The sequence below is a fragment of the Trichechus manatus genome, unplaced genomic scaffold (genome assembly GCF_000243295.1).
Source record: "Trichechus manatus latirostris isolate Lorelei unplaced genomic scaffold, TriManLat1.0 scaffold00294, whole genome shotgun sequence".
In the NCBI taxonomy this organism is placed as follows: domain Eukaryota; kingdom Metazoa; phylum Chordata; class Mammalia; order Sirenia; family Trichechidae; genus Trichechus; species Trichechus manatus.
In genome coordinates, this window is record NW_004444230.1 from 985,364 (window position 1) to 1,003,153 (window position 17,790).

Here is a 17,790-nt window from a genome sequence, read left to right on the forward strand (position 1 = left end):
ATACTCTCGGGGTTTCTCCAGTTTCTGTCAGGCCAGTAAGTCTGGTCTGTTTTTGTGAGAATTTTGTTCTTTATTTTTCTCCAGCTCTGTCCAGGACCCTCTATTGTGATCCCTGTCGGAGCAGTTGGTGGTGGTAGCGGGGCACCATTTAGTTATACTGGACTCAGTCTGGTGGAGGTTGTGGTACTTGTGGTTTATTAGTCCTTTGGACTAACGTTTCCCTTGTGTCTTTAGTTTTCTTCATTTTCCCTTGCTTCCGACAGGACGAGACCAGTGGAGTATCTCAGACGGCTGCTCACAGGCTTTTAAAACCTCAAATGCTACTCACCAAAGTAGAATGTAGAGCATTTTCTTTATAAACTATGTTATTTGGCAGCTTCTTAAAAAGTCAAACATACACCTATCATATGACCCAGCCATTCCACTCCTAGGAATTTACCCAAGAGAAATTAAAGTATATGTCCACACAAGGACTTGTACACAAATATTCTTAGCAGCTTATTTGTAATACCTCAAACTGAAAACAACTCAAATATCTATTGATAGGTGAATGGACAAATTGCAGTATCTCCACATAATGGAATACTCAGCAATAAAAAGGAGTAAACTATTGATACATGCATAAATAACATTGAGAAATCTCAAAATAATTGTGCTGAGTGAAAGAAGCCAGATGAAAAAAATGATTACAATTCAATTTATGTAAAACTCTAGAGAATGCAAACTAAACTCTCTGACAGAAAGCCAACCTGGGAAAATGGCAGTAGGAAAGAGAGGGATAGATAACAAGGAAGCACAAGGAAACTTTTAGGGGTGAAGGATATGTTCATTATTGTGATTGTGGTGATGGTTTCACAGGTGTATACATGTGTCAAAATGCATCAAATTGTACATTTTAAATATGTGCAGTTTACAATTCTACTCTGACACACTTGGGGTTGTCATGAGTCAGAATTGACTTGAAGGCAATGGGTTTGGTTTGGTTTTTGGTACTGTATGCCAATTATACCTAAATAAAACTGTAAAAAAAAGAACTTCATAAAATAGCAACAATAGTATTTGTATAGTTTTTTTTTTGGCAGTTTGCAAAGCACTTTGTGATCTTTATAACTCTCTAGGAGGGAGGGAGCCAGACAGTATTTTCCTGGTTTCACAGATGAAACAAGAGGCTGAGAGGATTTGCCCCAGGCCACAGCAACCAGGATATAGATGAGCTGGGCTGGGACCCATGTTTAGATTGAGTTAGTAGGGTAAAGAGCGCCACAACTGGATTCCAGCCTGTCTCAGCCATCAGGTAGGTGAGTTCCTCGTGTTACCTCTTTATTTTATTGTGAAATAGAACTTATGGTTTAAAAAATAATTATAAAATGAACACCCATGTAATCACCACACACAAGAAACATTATATTGCCAACATCCCAGAACCCCTTGTAAGGGCTGTCCCCAATCACAACCCTATCCCTGCACTGTCACCCCATCACCAGCTAACCACCACCGTCACCCTTACTGTCTTGGTCTGAGCCCCCATCATCTCTCACCTGGATTACTGCAACATCCTTCTAACTAGGTCTCCTTGTTCTACCCTAGCCCCTTCCCTCTCAACACAGCAGTCAAAATACTCCTTTGAAAATGCAAGCCACATCATGACACTCCACTGTTTTGAAAGCCTGCAGTGGTTCCCCATTTCACTCAGAATAAAAGCTATTCTCCTCACCTGGCCTCCTGGTATGCTGTTCCTTGAACAAGAACACACCAGACACATTCCTTCCTCAGGGCCTTTGCTCTGGCTGCTTCCGTGGCCTGGAATTCTCTCTCCTCTTTCCTCCCTACAGCCACTTAATTGACTCTCTCCCTTCCATCAAGTATTTGCTCAAATCCCTTCTTTGCAATGAGGGTCATCCTGACCACCCTGCTTACTACTGCAACCTGCTTGCTCTCGACCTCTGACCCAGGTATTCCTGATCCCCTTACTCTAGTCTGTTTTTTCTTTTTCTTTTTTTCATAACACTTACCACTTTCTGACATACTCTGTACTTTTTTTATTTTATGGATTGTTTATTGCCTGTTTCCCCTGATAGAATGTAAGCTACATGAGGGTGACCATCTCTGCTTGTTACACTGTTTTTTCCCCAATGCCCAGAATAGTGCCTGGCATATTGTGCATACGCTGTAAGTATGTATGGAATGAAAGAACCGCTGTCTGCTCTTTGGTGATAATCATTTCCTTGTTCTTTGTTATGGATTGAATTGTGTCCCCCAAAAATGTGTGTCAACTTAGCTAGGCCATGATTCTCAGTATTGTGTGATTGTCCTCCATTTTGTGATCTGATGTGCTTGTTAATGAGGCAGATTTACAGGCAGTTATGTTAATGAGGCAGGACTCAATCTACAGGTTTCCATTATATCTTGAGTCAATCTCTTTTGAGATATAAAAGAGAGAAGTGAGCAGAGAGGAAAGGGACCTCATACCAAGAAAGAAGCGCCTGAAGTGGAACGTGTCCTTTGGACCTGGGATCCCTGTGCTGAGAAGCTCCTAGACCAGGGGAAGATTGATGTCAGGGACCTTCCCCCAGAGCCAACAGAGAGAGAAAGTCTTCCCCTGGAGCCAGTGCCCTGAATTCAGATTTCTATCCTCCTAAACTGTGAGAGAATAAATTTCCATTTGTTAAAGCCATTCACTTGTGGTATTTCTGTTACAGCAACACTAGATAACTGAGACACTCTTTTTTGCAATTTTCCCACCTATGTATCCATCTTCATTTAGTTTTGCTTGTTCTAGCTCTGAATAAATTAAATCATACTCTATTTGTTCTTTTACATTTCACTTTTCTTTTTACTCAACATTATATTTTTGGGATTCATCTGTGTTGTTGCGTATAGCAGCAGTTCATTTCTCCCTGCTGTCAAGTTTTCCATCATATGAATGTACCACAGTCCATCCATCCATCTACTGTTGAGCGACATCTGGGCTCCTTCCAGTGTGTGGCCACATCAAACAGTGCTGTTAGGACAATCTCACATATGTCTCCTGGCACGTATACATATGAGATTCTTCAGAGTATAGACCTAGGTGTGCGACTGCAGGTTCTTAGTGTATGTGACTTTACTAAATAATGCCAAACTGTTTCCCAAAGTGCTTGTGTCAATGTATTGTCCCATCTGCAATAAGGTCACCTCTTTGGGCCTCAGTTTCCCTTGTAAGATAATGGGGTTAATTAGGTGATTTCTGAGGTCTCTTGGTTCTGACATTCTCTGAATCTGTGATCAAGGAGCCCTGAATAAGCAGCACAGGGGGCTGAGCATCCTTAACAGAAAGTTACAAAAGAGAGAGGTGAACACAAACTGTGTTTTGGGATGCAGCTTGCAAACATCTTTGGGTAAGGTACAGTCCTAAAGTTGAAGATTGGTGTCAGGGTAAGGACTTTGGAATCTGGTAACACTTATTTATCCACCATCTCTGCTCCTCCCTGCCCTTGGGAGAACTTCCAAACACAGAACTCGGCAAAGAGAGACAAGAGGCAAAAAACAATAACCATTCAGAGATAAAGTTAAACCTGTCATACAAAAGTCAACGGTAAGCAATTTGTGTGGGGGAGGAGCAGGGCAAGTTCTGTCCGGACAGGAAGTTGTCAGCTCGCCTCCTCTGGGAAGCCTTCCTAAAAAAAGAGGGACAGGCACGCACCTGGTGGAAAGGAGGCCAAAAAAACCAAACCAAACCCATTGCCGTTGAGTCGATTCCGACTCATAGTGACCCTACAAGACAGAGTAGAACTGTCCCATAGGGTTTCCAAAGCTTTAATCTTTATGGAAGCAGACTGCCATATCTTTCTCCCATGCCTTTTGGTTACCAGGTGAGCACTCAACCACTGCGTCAGCAGGGACCCTTGGAAAGGAGGCAGAAGCTGTATTTAAGAGAGGGTGAGAGTAGAATGGGAGGTGACTCTGGGAAGGGGCTGCTGGGAGCTGGTTAGCCTGGCTGGAGAATCTTTATTCCCTGAGCTCAGCAGCTGCCTCCCTAGAGGCATTACTGTTGCTCAGGGAGCAAAAAACGGGCCAGCCTTCCTGCATTCCGTTGGGGCAGGCAGCCTCTGTAGGCTGGAGAGAGGGAGGGGCTTTGGCCACAGCTCTCTAGGGAGCCTCCACAGGACACTCGGGTCCTTGGCTCCAATCAGAGGCTGACAGCATTGGGCAAAATTGAGCGGTACAGGAGTTAGAACCTCCTTGATTCTTCACAGGGTGGATGTTATGGCTTGAATTGTGTCCCCCCAAAAATGTGTGTCAACTTGGCTAGGCCATGATTCCCAGTATTGTGTGGTTGTCTTCCATTTTGTGATCTGATGTAATTTCCCTGTGTGTTGTAAATCCTAACCTGTACGATGTTAATGAGACAGGACACACTCTACAATTAGGTTGTATCTTGGGTCAATCTTTTTTGAGATATAAAAGAGAGAATGGAGCAGAGAGGAGCAGAAAGAAGAGGGGCCTCATGCCACCGAGAAAGAAATGCTAGAAGCAGAGCATGTCCTTTGGACTTGGAGGTCCCTGTGCTGAGAAGATCCTAGACCAGGGGAAGATTGATGACAAGGACTTTCTCCCAGAACCAACAGAGACAGAAAAACTTTCCCTGGAGCTGCCACCCTGGATTTGAACTTCTAGCCTCCTAAACTGTGAGAGAATACACTTCTGTTTGTTAAAGCCATACACTTGTCGTATTTCTGTTACAGCAGCACTAGATAACTAAGACAGTGGACTACCCAGTATCGTGCCAGGACGGACCCCTGTCTCCGGCTGTCACAGGGAGAAAGGTGATTTTAGAACTAGATATCCAGGTAGACCCTCCCCTTGACTGCATCTCTCCCCTCCTCACCCTCCCCATCCCCTACTATTTCTTTTGGCACTCATCTAGACACATGTACATTGAGTGCCTAATAGGTGCCTAGCCCCAGGCTAGGTACTGGGGAGGCCAAAATGAACAAGGCACATTTTTGGGCCTTGGGGAGCTCATAGTCACATGAAGGAGACCCACCCCTTCTGATTTTCTTTTCCTCCTCCTCACCTGCAGCAAGCTGTAGTGGACAAGGCAAGGGACCTGAAGTCAGAGGGTCTTTAGTTGCTCATCCGCAAAATGATGATAGCACTTACCTCAAGTGGTTGCTGTGAGGATTACATGCTAGCACCCATGTCTTTCGCATAGTAGATACTCAATAAATTTTAGCTAAAATCCATTAAAATCTAGGAGTGAGTCATTAGCCAGACTAAGCCTTCTGGAACTGAGGTGGAATACTCAAAGCCTGGGCATGTCCACCAGCCCAATCTAGAAGAGGCAGGAAGTGATTCAAATGGGAAGAGCAAAAGGGCTTAGAGCTTTTAATTCAGAGAACAGAAAAATGAGAAGATGGAGCTCAGAGTGAGCAAGTTGGGACAGCATTTTCTGTGTGGGTATGGTAGGGAATTGAGAGTCTTCCCTGGGAAGCCTGGGGGTTTAGGGTAGGGGTCTGGAAGGGGACCCCTGAGGGAACTGGAGAACTGTAGTGGTTGGCTTTTGGACCCTCTGGTCAGAACCTCTCTTCCCTCACTCCCTGGATAGTCACTTTCCTGCTGTCCCTGCCCAGAACTAGTTAAACTTGGGCCCAGCAACAGCTAGCCAGTTGCCATGGAGTAGTCCATTCTGACTTATCATGACCCCACGTGTGTCAGAGTAGAACTGTACTCCACAGGGTTTTCAATGGCTGATTTTTTGGAAGTAGATCACCAGGCCTTTCTTCCAAGGCACCTCTGGGTGGACTCAAACCTCCAACTTTCCTTCAGTTAGCAGCCTATCACATTAACCATTTGTACCACCCAGGGACTCCAGCAACACCTAGAGGGTGGTATTTGTAGCTCAGCAAATATTTACTGAGCACTTACTATGTACCAGGCCCTATTCAAAGTGCTGGGCATACAACAATGAAGAAAACAGGCACAAACTCCTACCTTCATGCACATATGCAAGTATATTTGAAGAATAAATTGTTAGAAATGAAATTGCTGGGTCAACAGGCATATGCATTTTATATTTTGATCAATAACCAAAAACCAAACCCACTGCCGTTGAGTTGATTTTAACTCACAGTGACCCTATAGGACAGAGTAGAACTGCCCCGTAGAGTTTCCAAGGAGCGCCTGGTGGATTTGAACTGCCAGCCTTTTGGTTAGCAGCCGAACACTTAACCACTATGCCACCAGGGTTTCCTTTTGATCCATAGGTATTGCCAAATTGACATACGAAGAGTTTGTTATCGGATGCCTTTTCCCCAGGCATCTTTCTAACCAGAGGGATAATTGCCGCACAGTTCATCCCTCCTGACTACAGTCCAATCTTCTCATTAGCCCAAGAAGCTCCTGAGTTGCTGCCCCTCAAGACCAGAAATGGGGTATCATCACAGAAGATATTTTCTTTACCTAGGAAGAGGCAAACCATCCAAAGACTTGTGCTATTTGGGGAGGTTCTTGCCAGGGGGGGAGCCCCATCCGCTTAGGGGTGGAAGACTCTCTAGTGTCTCTCCCCCATTTTAGGACCAAGAGAGAGAGGCTGTAAGGAGTTGCTATTTCAAAAGGATGCAAGAAGGGAAGGGACCAGAAAAGGACATCATCAGTGATCCTTCAGTTCTAGTATGAGCAGCCAGTTCAGCCGCCCTACTTCTGGCTGCAGCTGGGTGGGGGGATGTGGGTCACTTGGGGAAGTTTTTGTCCACAAGAGTGTTGTAACTTTGCTGCAGTGTGAGTATGACCTGGGGTGCTTGGGAGGGGCACAGACATGTCGATTCCCTGCACACTGGGCTGACCCCCTCACCTGCGCTGGTCAGCCAATGATTCTGGCCTCCTCTCTGGAGCTAGACAGCGGTTAAAGTCAGGGGCAGCCCCAGCTGGGAGACTTACAAGAGTGGGGTGGAGGTGGTGGAGGTGGGGAAGCTCCAGAATGTCAGAACCGCAACAACCATATGTCCTGGATTTCCAGGACTGATTTCAAATATTCTGCCCCACAAGTTCACCACCACCTGTCAGACTGCGTGTCCCAGATTTTGGTTTGGAAAATACGACCTACACAGGTAATGAAGAGAGGGGAGGTGGCAGTTCCTTCATTCCAGTGTCTAAGTCTGGGGTTGGGTTGGAGGCAGGAGACTGGCAGAGATGACCACAAGAGGACCCTAGCCTGCTGCTAGAATCTCCGGTTGGATTCTCAGCTCCGCCCCGGTCCGCGCAGGGGTGAGAAGGTGATTGGGCCGGAAGGCGGAGTGACCGGTATTCTCCTAGCCCCACCTGTTCACCCCGGCCTCCGCCTCATTCCACATCGGCAGGTCTCATCTGTTAGCTGCGGCTCTCAGCCTCGCCCAACCAGCTCCGTGGGGAGGGTCCGGGGAGGACAAAGGCGGCATGCCCAAATGGGAAATGCTTCGTCTGCCACGGCCGCTTATAAAAAGCAGGTCTAAGTAACTGAGTGCTCAGTGGTTAAGAGTTTGGTTGCTAACCAAAAGGTCAGCAGTTCGAATCCATCAGCCGCTCCTTGGAAATCTTATGGGGCAGCTCTACTCTGTCCTATTGGGTCGCTATGAGTTGTAATCGACTCGACCGCAACGGGTTTAAGTAACTGGGTTTGGTGTGGCTGATTTCAGGCGGCGAGGATGCGCACGTCATTTTCTCCCATGGGGAGGAAGGAAGGGACTCCGGTCCCGAAAGCTGCGCCGCAGCCAGTTTGGCCAACAACACCCCCCAACCTACTGTCATCATAGTGGAGATCGGCCCAGCCCCTAAGCGATCAGGCCACGGCCCCCAGCCCCTACGTTCTCCTCCCAGCGCAGCCCGGCCCATCTCCTCACCCGAGAGCCCACCCCTGGCCCCGCCCCGGCCCAGCGGATCGCGAGAGGCGGTGCCCGCCAGCAGTCTGGGACGGACGGGCCAGTGGGACTATAAGTCCCAGCAGGCCCTGGGGCCCGCCCCCGGGGGCGGGGCCAGACCGGGCAGCGAATTGGGAGGAGCTCTAGCGCTCAGGCTAGAGGACACGTGTGACCAATCGCCGGGCCTCTCCCTTCGTGAGCCGATGGGGGCGGGGAGAAGCCCGCCTGGGCCGGGACAAAAGCAGGATTCCGGGCGGCTGCCGGAGGTTGGAGTGCTCTAGATAGTGGGTGTTGAGTGGGCCCTTGTGGAGGAGCGCCGCGCACAGAGTTTCCGCAGAGAGGTGAGTGGCGAGCGGCTGTTTTCGCAAGAGGGACCCCCACCAGCCCGGGAGCTTCCTGCTTCCCTCCCCAAACCCGGAACCGCCTTCCCGACGCTGGCTGGGTACTCACGCGCCCTCCCTGCATCAGCTTGGAAGTTTTGGGGGGTTATCGCCCGGGGTCCCGGCCTGTGCGGTGTGTCGACCACCCCTCACTCCCCCAGATTCCAGTTCCTGGGAGTTTGCACAAGGCTTGCTGCCGTCCTTGCTTCTCTTACCTCCGCCAAACTGCGTTTACCCAGTCCTGGAGCCGCTCCCCGCCACCCATGGGTAGTTACTGTGCTTCCTCGGTCTTTATCGGGCCACTTTTGCCCATCCGGGTCTCCCCACCGCATGCCAGGGACGGGAAGTAGAAAAAGCAGTAGTGACTCGCCCCTTCCGACCACTCACCAGCCGGGCAGGCCCTTCCTTTAGTTCTGTGGAGGATCAGTTGAGCTCCACGCCGAAGTGGAGGGAGCAAGCCGGGTGCGCCGGCGGGGCGGGCCACGCGGGGCCGGCTTCCTCAGGGTGCCCGATGCCTTGCCTCGCAGCGAGGACTTGGCTATGGAACGGCAGCTCAAGAAGGACCGTCCTCGCGCTGGAGGTGCCGTGTGGCCCAGCCTCTAAGCGACAGATGGCCTGGGTGCCTGTCTCTCCACCCTGGCGCTGACGCCGAGCCTGGCCCAGGCAAGGTCCTCAAGGGGCCGGAGGATGCTACCGCCGCCCTCCTGTGGGACCTGGCAGAGGGCCAGTCCCTGCGCCTGCTGCCCTCTCCAACCTTGGCAGACACCGTGCAGTTTTAAGGAGTTCTGCCATTAGGTAGTCCCTGGAGTCGGCCTGGGAAGAGGTTTTTGGGGAAGGTGGTGGGGAGGAGTGCATAGGCCAGTTTGGTCTCAGCCAGCCCATCCTTCCTCCCACCCTTTAACTTTGCTCTGTTCCAGCCTGCTCATCTCCTTGGATTTCTGAAATGTTGGGTCGGAGACAGCTGGTAGACCCCAGCTGCTCTGAGAGGGTAATTTCCACGGGGGCAGTGATGGGAAGAGCCTCAGACACTAATCTTAAAATAATTTTTGATCCTCCCAGAAAGAGACCCTAAGTAGCATCCCTAGTACATCCTCTCCACTGACTGTCCCAGGGGTGCCTTCCTGGCCAACAGGTTCCTTTCATTCAGCCTTCCCTGTGGGCTGCTTCTGCTCCCTGTGGTTGCTGTGGGTGAACGCAGTCCTGGGTCACTCACCCTGTCTGCAGAAAAGACCCCATTCAGCTCATAAGGTCTCTCTCCCTGAGAGAGAGAGAGAGAGAGTTTTTTTTTTTTTTTGTGTGGTTGGTGTGGTGGTCTGGTGGTTGTGTTTTGTGTGTGTGTGTGTGTGTGTGTGTGTGTGTCTGTGTGTGTGTCTGTGTGTGTGTGTGTGTGTGTGTGTGTGTGTGTGTTTGGGTTTCCTTGGCATGGTTTCCCCTGAATGGTCTGGAAATTTATCTGTTACCAGGTAACAGTTCCTGGGGTCCAAAAGTGGACCCCTCAGTGTCTTAGCTTTGTCCTGAAGCCATCTATTACTGGCTTTACAGCACGTTCAGCTCCTGGGGAGGCAGCCTAAGACTTTGGTCGCTCCCCAAACCTAGGCTGTGTACACTTTAACTTGGGTCCTGCTGTCACTAGAGCAGATATTCTTAACTGATGGTCTGTGGGGCATCAGATCATGGTCATGGGTGAACACCTTGAAATTGTATGCACGAGTGGGTATGTGTGTATTTTTCTGGACCATACCTTTCTTCATATGCTCAGAAGAGTCTGAGGCCATTGTCCTAGAGAGATTTCCAGACCCCTCTGAACGATTAAGTTGCAGTTTATCTCCACCCAGCCTGTTCTCTGGATTTGTAAGCCAGTTCCTTCTCGCCCTGCTTGGTGAATATGCAGTGGCCAGTTCTCTGTCCCCCTTTTTTATTCTGTCACTTAAATTCTTTGTCTCTACCTGGAGAGGGCTTAAGCCAAAGTGCACTGGTGGCAAATCTGTTGCTTTGGTAAACTGGCAGATCTTTTTGTCTATCCTGTAGCATTTCCCTGTTATATCTTCTCCCCCACCCCCTTCCCAGGAGGTGGGCTTTTGGATCTGAGATTTCATCTGGGGCTTAAGAAAATTGTGATTTTTTTTTTTTCCTCAGCTGCAGAGGGTCCCTTGTCTCCTTTGTCTTTTCCAAAGCTGGGTCTTGTGTCTGTTTTGGGAGGAGCCAGGTTGGGAGTGGCAGACTTCTCTCTTCTGGGGAGGCTCAGCTGAGGGGCTTCCATTCTCCTGGAGTTTGTGATCACGTGTGCTGGAAGTGTCTGCACTGCTAAGGATAGTCAGCGGCTGCCCCCTCCTCTCCTGCCCTGGGCTGCACTCTGTTTGGGAGGGGGGATGCGTGTCCGTCTGATTTCAGGACCAGTTTTTCTGGTCTGAGTCAAGAAGGTTGGGAAATGGAACTGGAGTGGGTGGGTGGGGTAGAGGACTGTGGGGCACCGGGATTGGCTGGGGCGTCTCCTTTGGAAATTCATGTTGAGAAGGAGCCGGAAGTCATCCCAGGGGAAGGCCAGAAAAGGGAATGGCCCCTCTGAGCCCCTTCCCAGCTCCCCTACTTTGGGCCAGACAGTGGGCTGAATGTGCCCATTGTGCTGAGCTGGAGACTAGCTGAGAGGCTGAGGGAGCCATCAAGCCAGGATTAGAATGTGAAGCCCAGCCTGGCCAACTGGGCAGGGGGCAGTACAAAGTGGCCCTTGAACATGGACCTTGCCTGAACTGGGAATGGAGACCCACCTTCTTCTGTGTGTAAACCAGCCCCAGCCTGCTCCTTATCTCCAGTATCTCCACCAGCCTTTCTTAGCACTTGGCATTTTTTTCCCCCGAGCGAATTCAATAGCTTCAATTCTGATCTTTCCTGATCCGACCAAACTTTTGGCATGAATGACTTGGTTTCGCTTCCCATCAGTCCTCTCTCTCTTGTTGCCCCAGCTTGCTCCTGAGGTTACCTTATGGGAGGATGGGTGTATTAGGGCAAGGTGGTGGGGAAGGAAGGTGAAGAAATTGTCATCAAAGGCCCTTCTCTGAGGTGGAGGGAGTACTTGGGCCTGGTTCTTAGATAGAGGGCCTTTTCTCTCTGGGGACGAAGAGTAAGAGGGTTTGGGTTTAAGTCCTGGGTCCTCTGCTTCTTAGTTGGGCTTCTTGGGAAAATTATCTTATGCTCTCTGAGCTTCTGTTCCTCATCTTAGAAATGGGGTTATGAATTTGCATGTGCTTCGCAGGACTTTTATATACATTAGCTCACACACATATATACAGACAAGTTTCTGCATACATATGATCAAGGATGGGTTCTGCCTCCTCCCCTAGTTCTGGCTCAGTTACAAATGACCAGTACAGGGTGAGCCCCAGAAAGGCCTCTGTTTTGCTTAGTGGGTTTTGCTCTAAATTGACAGCTGGATGACTCAGCAGGCGGGTGGGATGTGCTGGAGGTCCCAGTGTCCCCGCCCTGTGTCTGCTCTATATTCCGGGTTGGGAGTCTAGCATCCTGGCAGAAATGAGCTTTGAGATGATTCTTCCCCTTTCCTTCTCCCTACCTCACCAGGGCCTGGGGGCTTGCTTTGGCTTGAGGCTAAGTAAACTTACTGGCCTGGCCCTTGGCCTGGTGGAGTGTGTCATTGTCTGGTGGGGGGGTGGGGGGGGAGATGCAGAGGGAGTAAGGCCAGCATTGTGCAATTCCAGCTGTGCTCCCCACAGGTCAGAGAACTGAAGGGTATGTGTCAGTGTCTTTTTGGGTCCAGCACTTGGATTTGGGATCACAGCAGTAGTATTCCTGGTCTCCCGTGCAGCTGCCTTCTGCTCCAGGACGAATGTGGTCCTAAGTGAGCTAGTTTGCCTAGAGGGAGTAGAGGCAGGGTTGAGGCCAAGAGTCCCAGGGAAAATGCCACCTTTGTTTTTCTCTGCCATCTCTCCACCATCTCCACCCATCATCTCTGTATCCCTCTGTGCTGGTGAAAGTGCTATTTGAGATCTCCCTCCTGTCCTTCCTGCTGGGGCTTCCCTTTTCTTTCCCCTTGAGAAGTGCTGAGATCTGGTTTTATCATTGGGGGGCACCTGGGAGTGGGTCTGCCCTGCTGGGCAAAATGACGCCTCCACTTTCCTGCCGCCTTCTGACTAGCTCTTCTCATCCCAGCAGGTGGAGCAGATCCCTCTGCAGCCATGTCGGCCAAGGCGATTTCAGAGCAAACAGGCAAAGAACTCCTTTACAAGTACATCTGCACCACCTCGGCCATCCAGAACCGGTTCAAGTATGCCCGGGTCACCCCTGACACAGACTGGGCCCGCCTGCTGCAGGACCACCCCTGGCTGCTCAGCCAGGTGAGCCCCACCTTCATTGTGGACCCTTCTTCTAGGACCAGGTTTGGGGCTGAGAAAGTGCTGGGTTTGTTGGAGGTGTCTAAACAGGTTACATGATCATGGACTGCCTGCATCAGTGGGCAGCAGGCAGTGGACCAAGCAGGGTTGTGTGTTCAGCTCCAGACCCTGCCTGTTGAGGAACCATGGCATTGTGTACAGAGTACAGGCTTGGAACAGGACACACTGGAGCCTAAATCTCAGCTTTCTGTGTATTAACCATGTGACCTGGGACATGTCATTCCACCTCGCTTGTTTTTGATTTCCCCATCTGTCAAGTGGGGATAGCACTCACCCTGTGAGCTGTGAGGATTAACAGTAATGTCTGGGAAGTACTTAATGCCGTGCTGCATTTGATGGATGGTCAATAAAAAGTAGGAACATCCCCTGCCCAGCATATCAGGGATGTGTCAGGGTGATCAGGAAGGGTGACTTTGTACTCTGTGAAGACCTCTGTGGGGTCTGCCTGGAGTAGAGGCTCCCATCATCAGACCCCTGCAGGGCCATTGTTGGGAAGCCGTTGACTTCTTTGGCCTGGCCAAAGCAGGGCTAGAACTGATGGTGGCTGGTAGTGGTTTCAGGGATGTGGGTTCCCACCCACTATGAGGCAGCCCAAGTACAAACGGGGCTGTCTCGGGGAAGTAGTGGATTTCCTGGCCCCAGAGGCATATGAACCATGGCTGCTTGTTGGACAGGATTCAAGCACAGAGGAGGTTGATTAGATGACCACTAAGGTCGTTTGTAATCCCCAGGCTCTGTCTCTTTGTTCTGCCTTTTTGGAGAGTAGGCCAGCGTCTGTATTCTGATGCATTTATAATTCAGTGAAGAAGCTAATATACCATGTAGGAAGAGTTAGGGAGTTACTAATTTATTCAGCAGGTATTCACTGAGCACCTACTGTGCCAGGCTCCATCCTGGGCATAGATGGCTCTAGATTACTAGGAGTCAAAGATGTGGGCTGGGATAGGTAAGGGAAGTTTGGCTTTGGAAGCAGGGTGGCTTGGAAACCACCAGGCTGTCCTAGATGCTTTAGGTGCCTAAACTACTACCTCTTACTCTGCCCTCTCCTTTCCTGGTGTAAATACAAATCCCTTTTCCCCCTCTTCCAGAGCTTGGTGGTCAAGCCAGACCAGCTGATCAAACGGCGTGGAAAGCTGGGCCTAGTCGGGGTCAACCTGACTCTGGATGGGGTCAAATCCTGGCTGAAGCCACGGCTGGGACAGGAGACCATGGTGAGTCTGGGTAGAGGGTTGGGGTTGACCTGCCGTAGTAACAGAAGAAAACATGGTCGCTTCCAGATCAGCAACCCTGTGTATCACCCCCACAAACCAGTCAGATTGCAACCTGGGAAAGGTAGAAGTCCTATAGAGCTGACCCACCCAAGTGGCCTTGGGCAGCAGGGCCAGTCTTGGTATTTATTCCCAACTGCCCCATTAGGAAATCCAAATTCCCTTTGTTGTCGACTTGGGCAAGATGTGCTGCAAAAGTAACCCTAATACAGTTGGAGAGCCAGGTTGAAATGATCTGCTGCTTTAATGATCTTGGAGATTCAACTCTGAGCCCTTTCTGGTCACTCTGGGCACTGCTTTATCTCCAATTTCCAAAAAGGGTTTTGGTGGCTTATGATGATATGCATACTTAAGAGAGTAGGTAAAAAAAGATGAGAAAGGGAGATACAGCATTGTTTAGGCAGAGAGACGTTATTGAGCCAAGAACCTAGGATGAGACAGTTAATAATGCTGAAGAATAAATTCAGCTCTTGGCTTCTCCCAGCTTGGTGATTAATTTCAACTATGTAAATGAGAGCGCTAAAGTGAAACCTGGTTTAAGAAGGCTGAGAGCTGCTTGGAAATAAAATTGCATTTCTTCTCCTTCTCCTCACCCCAGAGGGAGCTCCAGAACTGGGGGCAGGGCAGGTGGCTGGGCCTTGGCTTAGCTTGGGGAGGATGTTCCATTCATACCTGGCTTTGCACACATGGTTCTGTAGGGACTGGTGCTGTGCTCTCCCTTGGCTACCTTGGAAGTAGGGATAAAGGTGGCAATGGGGACATCATCCTCCCTAAACGGGCTTCCCCAAGGCAGCCCTGTCTTAGTTACCTAGTGCTACTCCAACACAAATGCCACAAGTGGGTGGCGTTAAAGAACACACATATTTTCTCACAGTTCTGGAGGCTAAAAGTCCAAATTAGGGTCTAGCAGTGTTGAGAGCCCCAGGTGTTCCTTGGTTTCTTGGCGGACCTCACATGGCATCTGTCATCTCCAGTGTGCCTGCTTGCTCTGCATCTATGCTGTTCTTTATATAACTCAGAAGTGATTAGATTTAGGATCCACCCTACACTGCTATGACCTCAACTGATTGATTACATTACGTTACATTATGGAAGGCGATTGCATTATGTTAGATTAGATTGTACCCAAAGGAGTGTTGTTGTTGTCCTTAGTTGCCGTTGAGTTGATTCCCACTCATGACGACCCCACGTGTACAGAGTAGAAATGCTCCATAGGGTTTTCAAGGCTGTGACCTTTTGGAAGCAGATCGCCAGGCCTGTCTTCTGAGGTGCTCTGTGTGGGTTTGTAGTTGAGCTGTAGTGGGCTTATAGTTGAGCACTTAACCAAGGACTCCTACCCAAAAGTATAGGGGTTAGAATTCCAACACATATTTTTTAGGGGGGGACATAGTTCAATCTATAACAAGCCCCTAATGTTAATTTCCTTGTTTCTGAGCCCTGGTGGGTAGAGAAGGATCCTTGAAGTTGCACGTGAGTCTGGGGGCAGAAGGATCCTGACCTTCAAGCTCCCAGGCCTTTGGGGAGAGGAAAGCTGGGTTGTGAGGCTGAGCAATGTCCCCAGGGAAGTCATCCTTCTCCCTTCCCCCAGCAGGCTGTTGGGAGGGGGTGTCGGGGACGTCTGAACTAGCAGCAGTGTCAGGTCGGCAGGAGCAGCTCGTTACCTCTGATGGATCACTGTCTGGTCTCTGACTCAGCAGTGACGCACAGGCTGGGCGGGGGGGTTTGGGTGTATTGGGATGAGGGCTGTCTCACCTCAGCTGCCGCCAGGGACCCACTCAAACTGATTAGCTCTGCAGGCCTGTTGTCCTCAGCCAGGAAAGCCTGGATGGAATAATCTTCCTCATCAAGCTCTGCCTCTCCTCTCCTCCTCCCCACCATGCCCCATGCCTCGGGCTGGGTCACTTCCCCCCCATGCAAAGCAGACAAAGCAGAATGGTTGCCTCCCCAAGTTCTAAGTCCAGTGGTCTCCCTGCCAGAGCTCAGGGTAGCCTTGGCCTGTCTGAGCGCTTTAGTTTATGTACTAGGAAAGGGGAGATGACTCCTGATCTCTATACTTTTGGGGAGGGGGCAACGTTACAGCTCATATGTTACCCTCCAGAAGAGGCAGAAAAGAACATGCAAGATCAGTATGTGTTGGAGTGTGGCGGGCACAAAGGCAGGGCACAAAGACAAAGTCCGCGAGCTTAGGGGCCTGTGACCCCACTGCCCTGCTTTCTGGGAGAATCTGTCTTTGCCAGGTGTTATGGTAGTGCCTGGGCCCTACCTCTGATGGGAGGGCGGGTAGAGGGACAGAGGTTGATCCCTCCTTCTGCCCTGAGCAGTAAGACGTGCTGTCTCTCGGCCTCAGCTCCCTTGATCTCTCTGTAGGTCGGCAAGGCCAAAGGCTTCCTCAAGAACTTCCTGATTGAACCCTTCGTCCCTCACAGTCAGGTATGTGTGGGGTGGCTCCAAGCTTGGTCTCCTGCCTGGAGCTTTGTGTCTGTTGACCTGAAAATGATGAAAGGAAAAATCCAGTCAAAGGGACCCAGGTCTCTGAAGCTGCATGGAGGGCCTGAGGGTGCTACGGAGCAGAGAGTTCAGAGATGAAGGAAAGGGCTTAGTTTGTAGCAGGGAGGAATTAGCGCCGGTAACAGAGGGGACTTACCCAGTGCCAGAATGAGAAGGACCTAAAGTCAGGACCCCTCCTTCGTGTGAGGTCACACTCTGGAGTCTCAGCCCATGGGGTAGTGGCCCTTCTTCTCCTTGTCCCCAAAGGGAAGATGCTGAACAAGTCTCCCCTGGGTGAATGTTTCCTACTGGGTTTAGAGATGAGACCACAGGGGTAGGCTCCTCTCCTGGTGTCAGGCAGCCCCATCTCCCCCAGTTCAGTGCCCCTCACCACGTAATGCTCTCTTCACTCGCAAGGCGGAGGAGTTCTATGTCTGCATCTATGCCACCCGAGATGGGGACTACATCCTGTTCCACCACGAGGGAGGTGTGGATGTGGGCGATGTGGACACCAAAGCCCAGAAACTGCTTGTTGGCGTGGACGAGAAGCTGGATCCTGAGGACTTCAAGAAGCACCTGTTGGTGCACGCCCCTGAGGACAAAAAAGAGTTGAGTAGAGGGACAGCAGGGAGGTGGCACTGGGGAGTGGGGAAGGTGAACGAGGTGCTGGGCACAGACTGGAGAAAGTGGAGTGGTCTTCCCTGTCTGGGTGTTCTGCGTGAGAAGGGCCGTGGGCAGCAGGCGCAACCCATCCCTGTCCAAAGGAGGAGAGCTGGGGCGGAGGGGAGGCTGGCTCCGAATCAGACTGAAACATGCTGTCAGCCACCCTCACCTCTTGCCCCTGTCCGTCTGGAGCCTCCTGCTCCAGCTCTGCTGAGAGCTCCTTTCCACCTCAGTGGCTAAGAACGATGACGTCCAGGGAGCAGGGTTTGCAGAGGAAAGCAAGTGAAGGTGGGGGGAGGGAGGCAGTGTCCGGAAGGAAGTGGAGCTGTCAGTGGCAGTGAGATGACTGTGGGTGCAGGGGGCAGGTGCTGTGCTGCTGAGCCGCTCCCTGATGGATGGACTGTTCTCTCTCCCTCCCTCCCTTTCTCTCCCTTCTAGAATTCTGGCCAGCTTTATCTCTGGCCTCTTCAATTTCTATGAGGACTTGTACTTCACCTACCTCGAGATCAACCCCCTTGGTAACTGGCTCTGTTGGAGGAGGGATGGGACAAGGGTCAGTTATAACCAGTGGCTCTAGTACCTCTGGCCTTGACCTTCTGAGAATTAGACCCTATGGGCTTGATACTGGTCAGAGAGGTGTGTGTGAGAATTAGACTCCATGGGCTTGATACTGGTCAGACGTACGTGTGTGTGTGTGTGTGTGTGTGTGTGTGTG

The 17,790-nt window shown here is 50.5% G+C and overlaps 2 protein-coding genes across 4 annotated transcripts in view; one reads left to right on the forward strand and one right to left on the reverse strand.

Moving 5' to 3' along the window:
• The window catches only part of ODAD4 (outer dynein arm docking complex subunit 4), a 33,991-nt gene extending 25,455 nt beyond the window's left edge, over window positions 1-8,536 (reverse strand). The window contains exon 1 of the mRNA XM_023725219.1: window positions 8,470-8,536. The gene's annotated coding sequence lies outside the window, so the exon portion shown is untranslated. The remainder of the gene's footprint in view (window positions 1-8,469) is intronic.
• The window catches only part of ACLY (ATP citrate lyase), a 39,722-nt gene continuing 30,001 nt past the window's right edge, over window positions 8,070-17,790 (forward strand). The window contains exons 1-6 of one of the 3 annotated variants that reach the window (XM_023725217.1): window positions 8,070-8,215; window positions 12,416-12,600; window positions 13,746-13,868; window positions 16,293-16,355; window positions 16,830-17,020; window positions 17,514-17,593. In XM_023725217.1, the coding sequence (XP_023580985.1) occupies window positions 12,442-12,600; window positions 13,746-13,868; window positions 16,293-16,355; window positions 16,830-17,020; window positions 17,514-17,593 (616 nt within the window). In that variant the 5' untranslated portion in view covers window positions 8,070-8,215; window positions 12,416-12,441. Of the gene's footprint in view, window positions 8,216-12,415; window positions 12,601-13,745; window positions 13,869-16,292; window positions 16,356-16,829; window positions 17,021-17,513; window positions 17,594-17,790 lie in introns of those variants that run through there. The other 2 variants (XM_023725218.1, XM_004390317.3) reach the window with 2 other exon arrangements.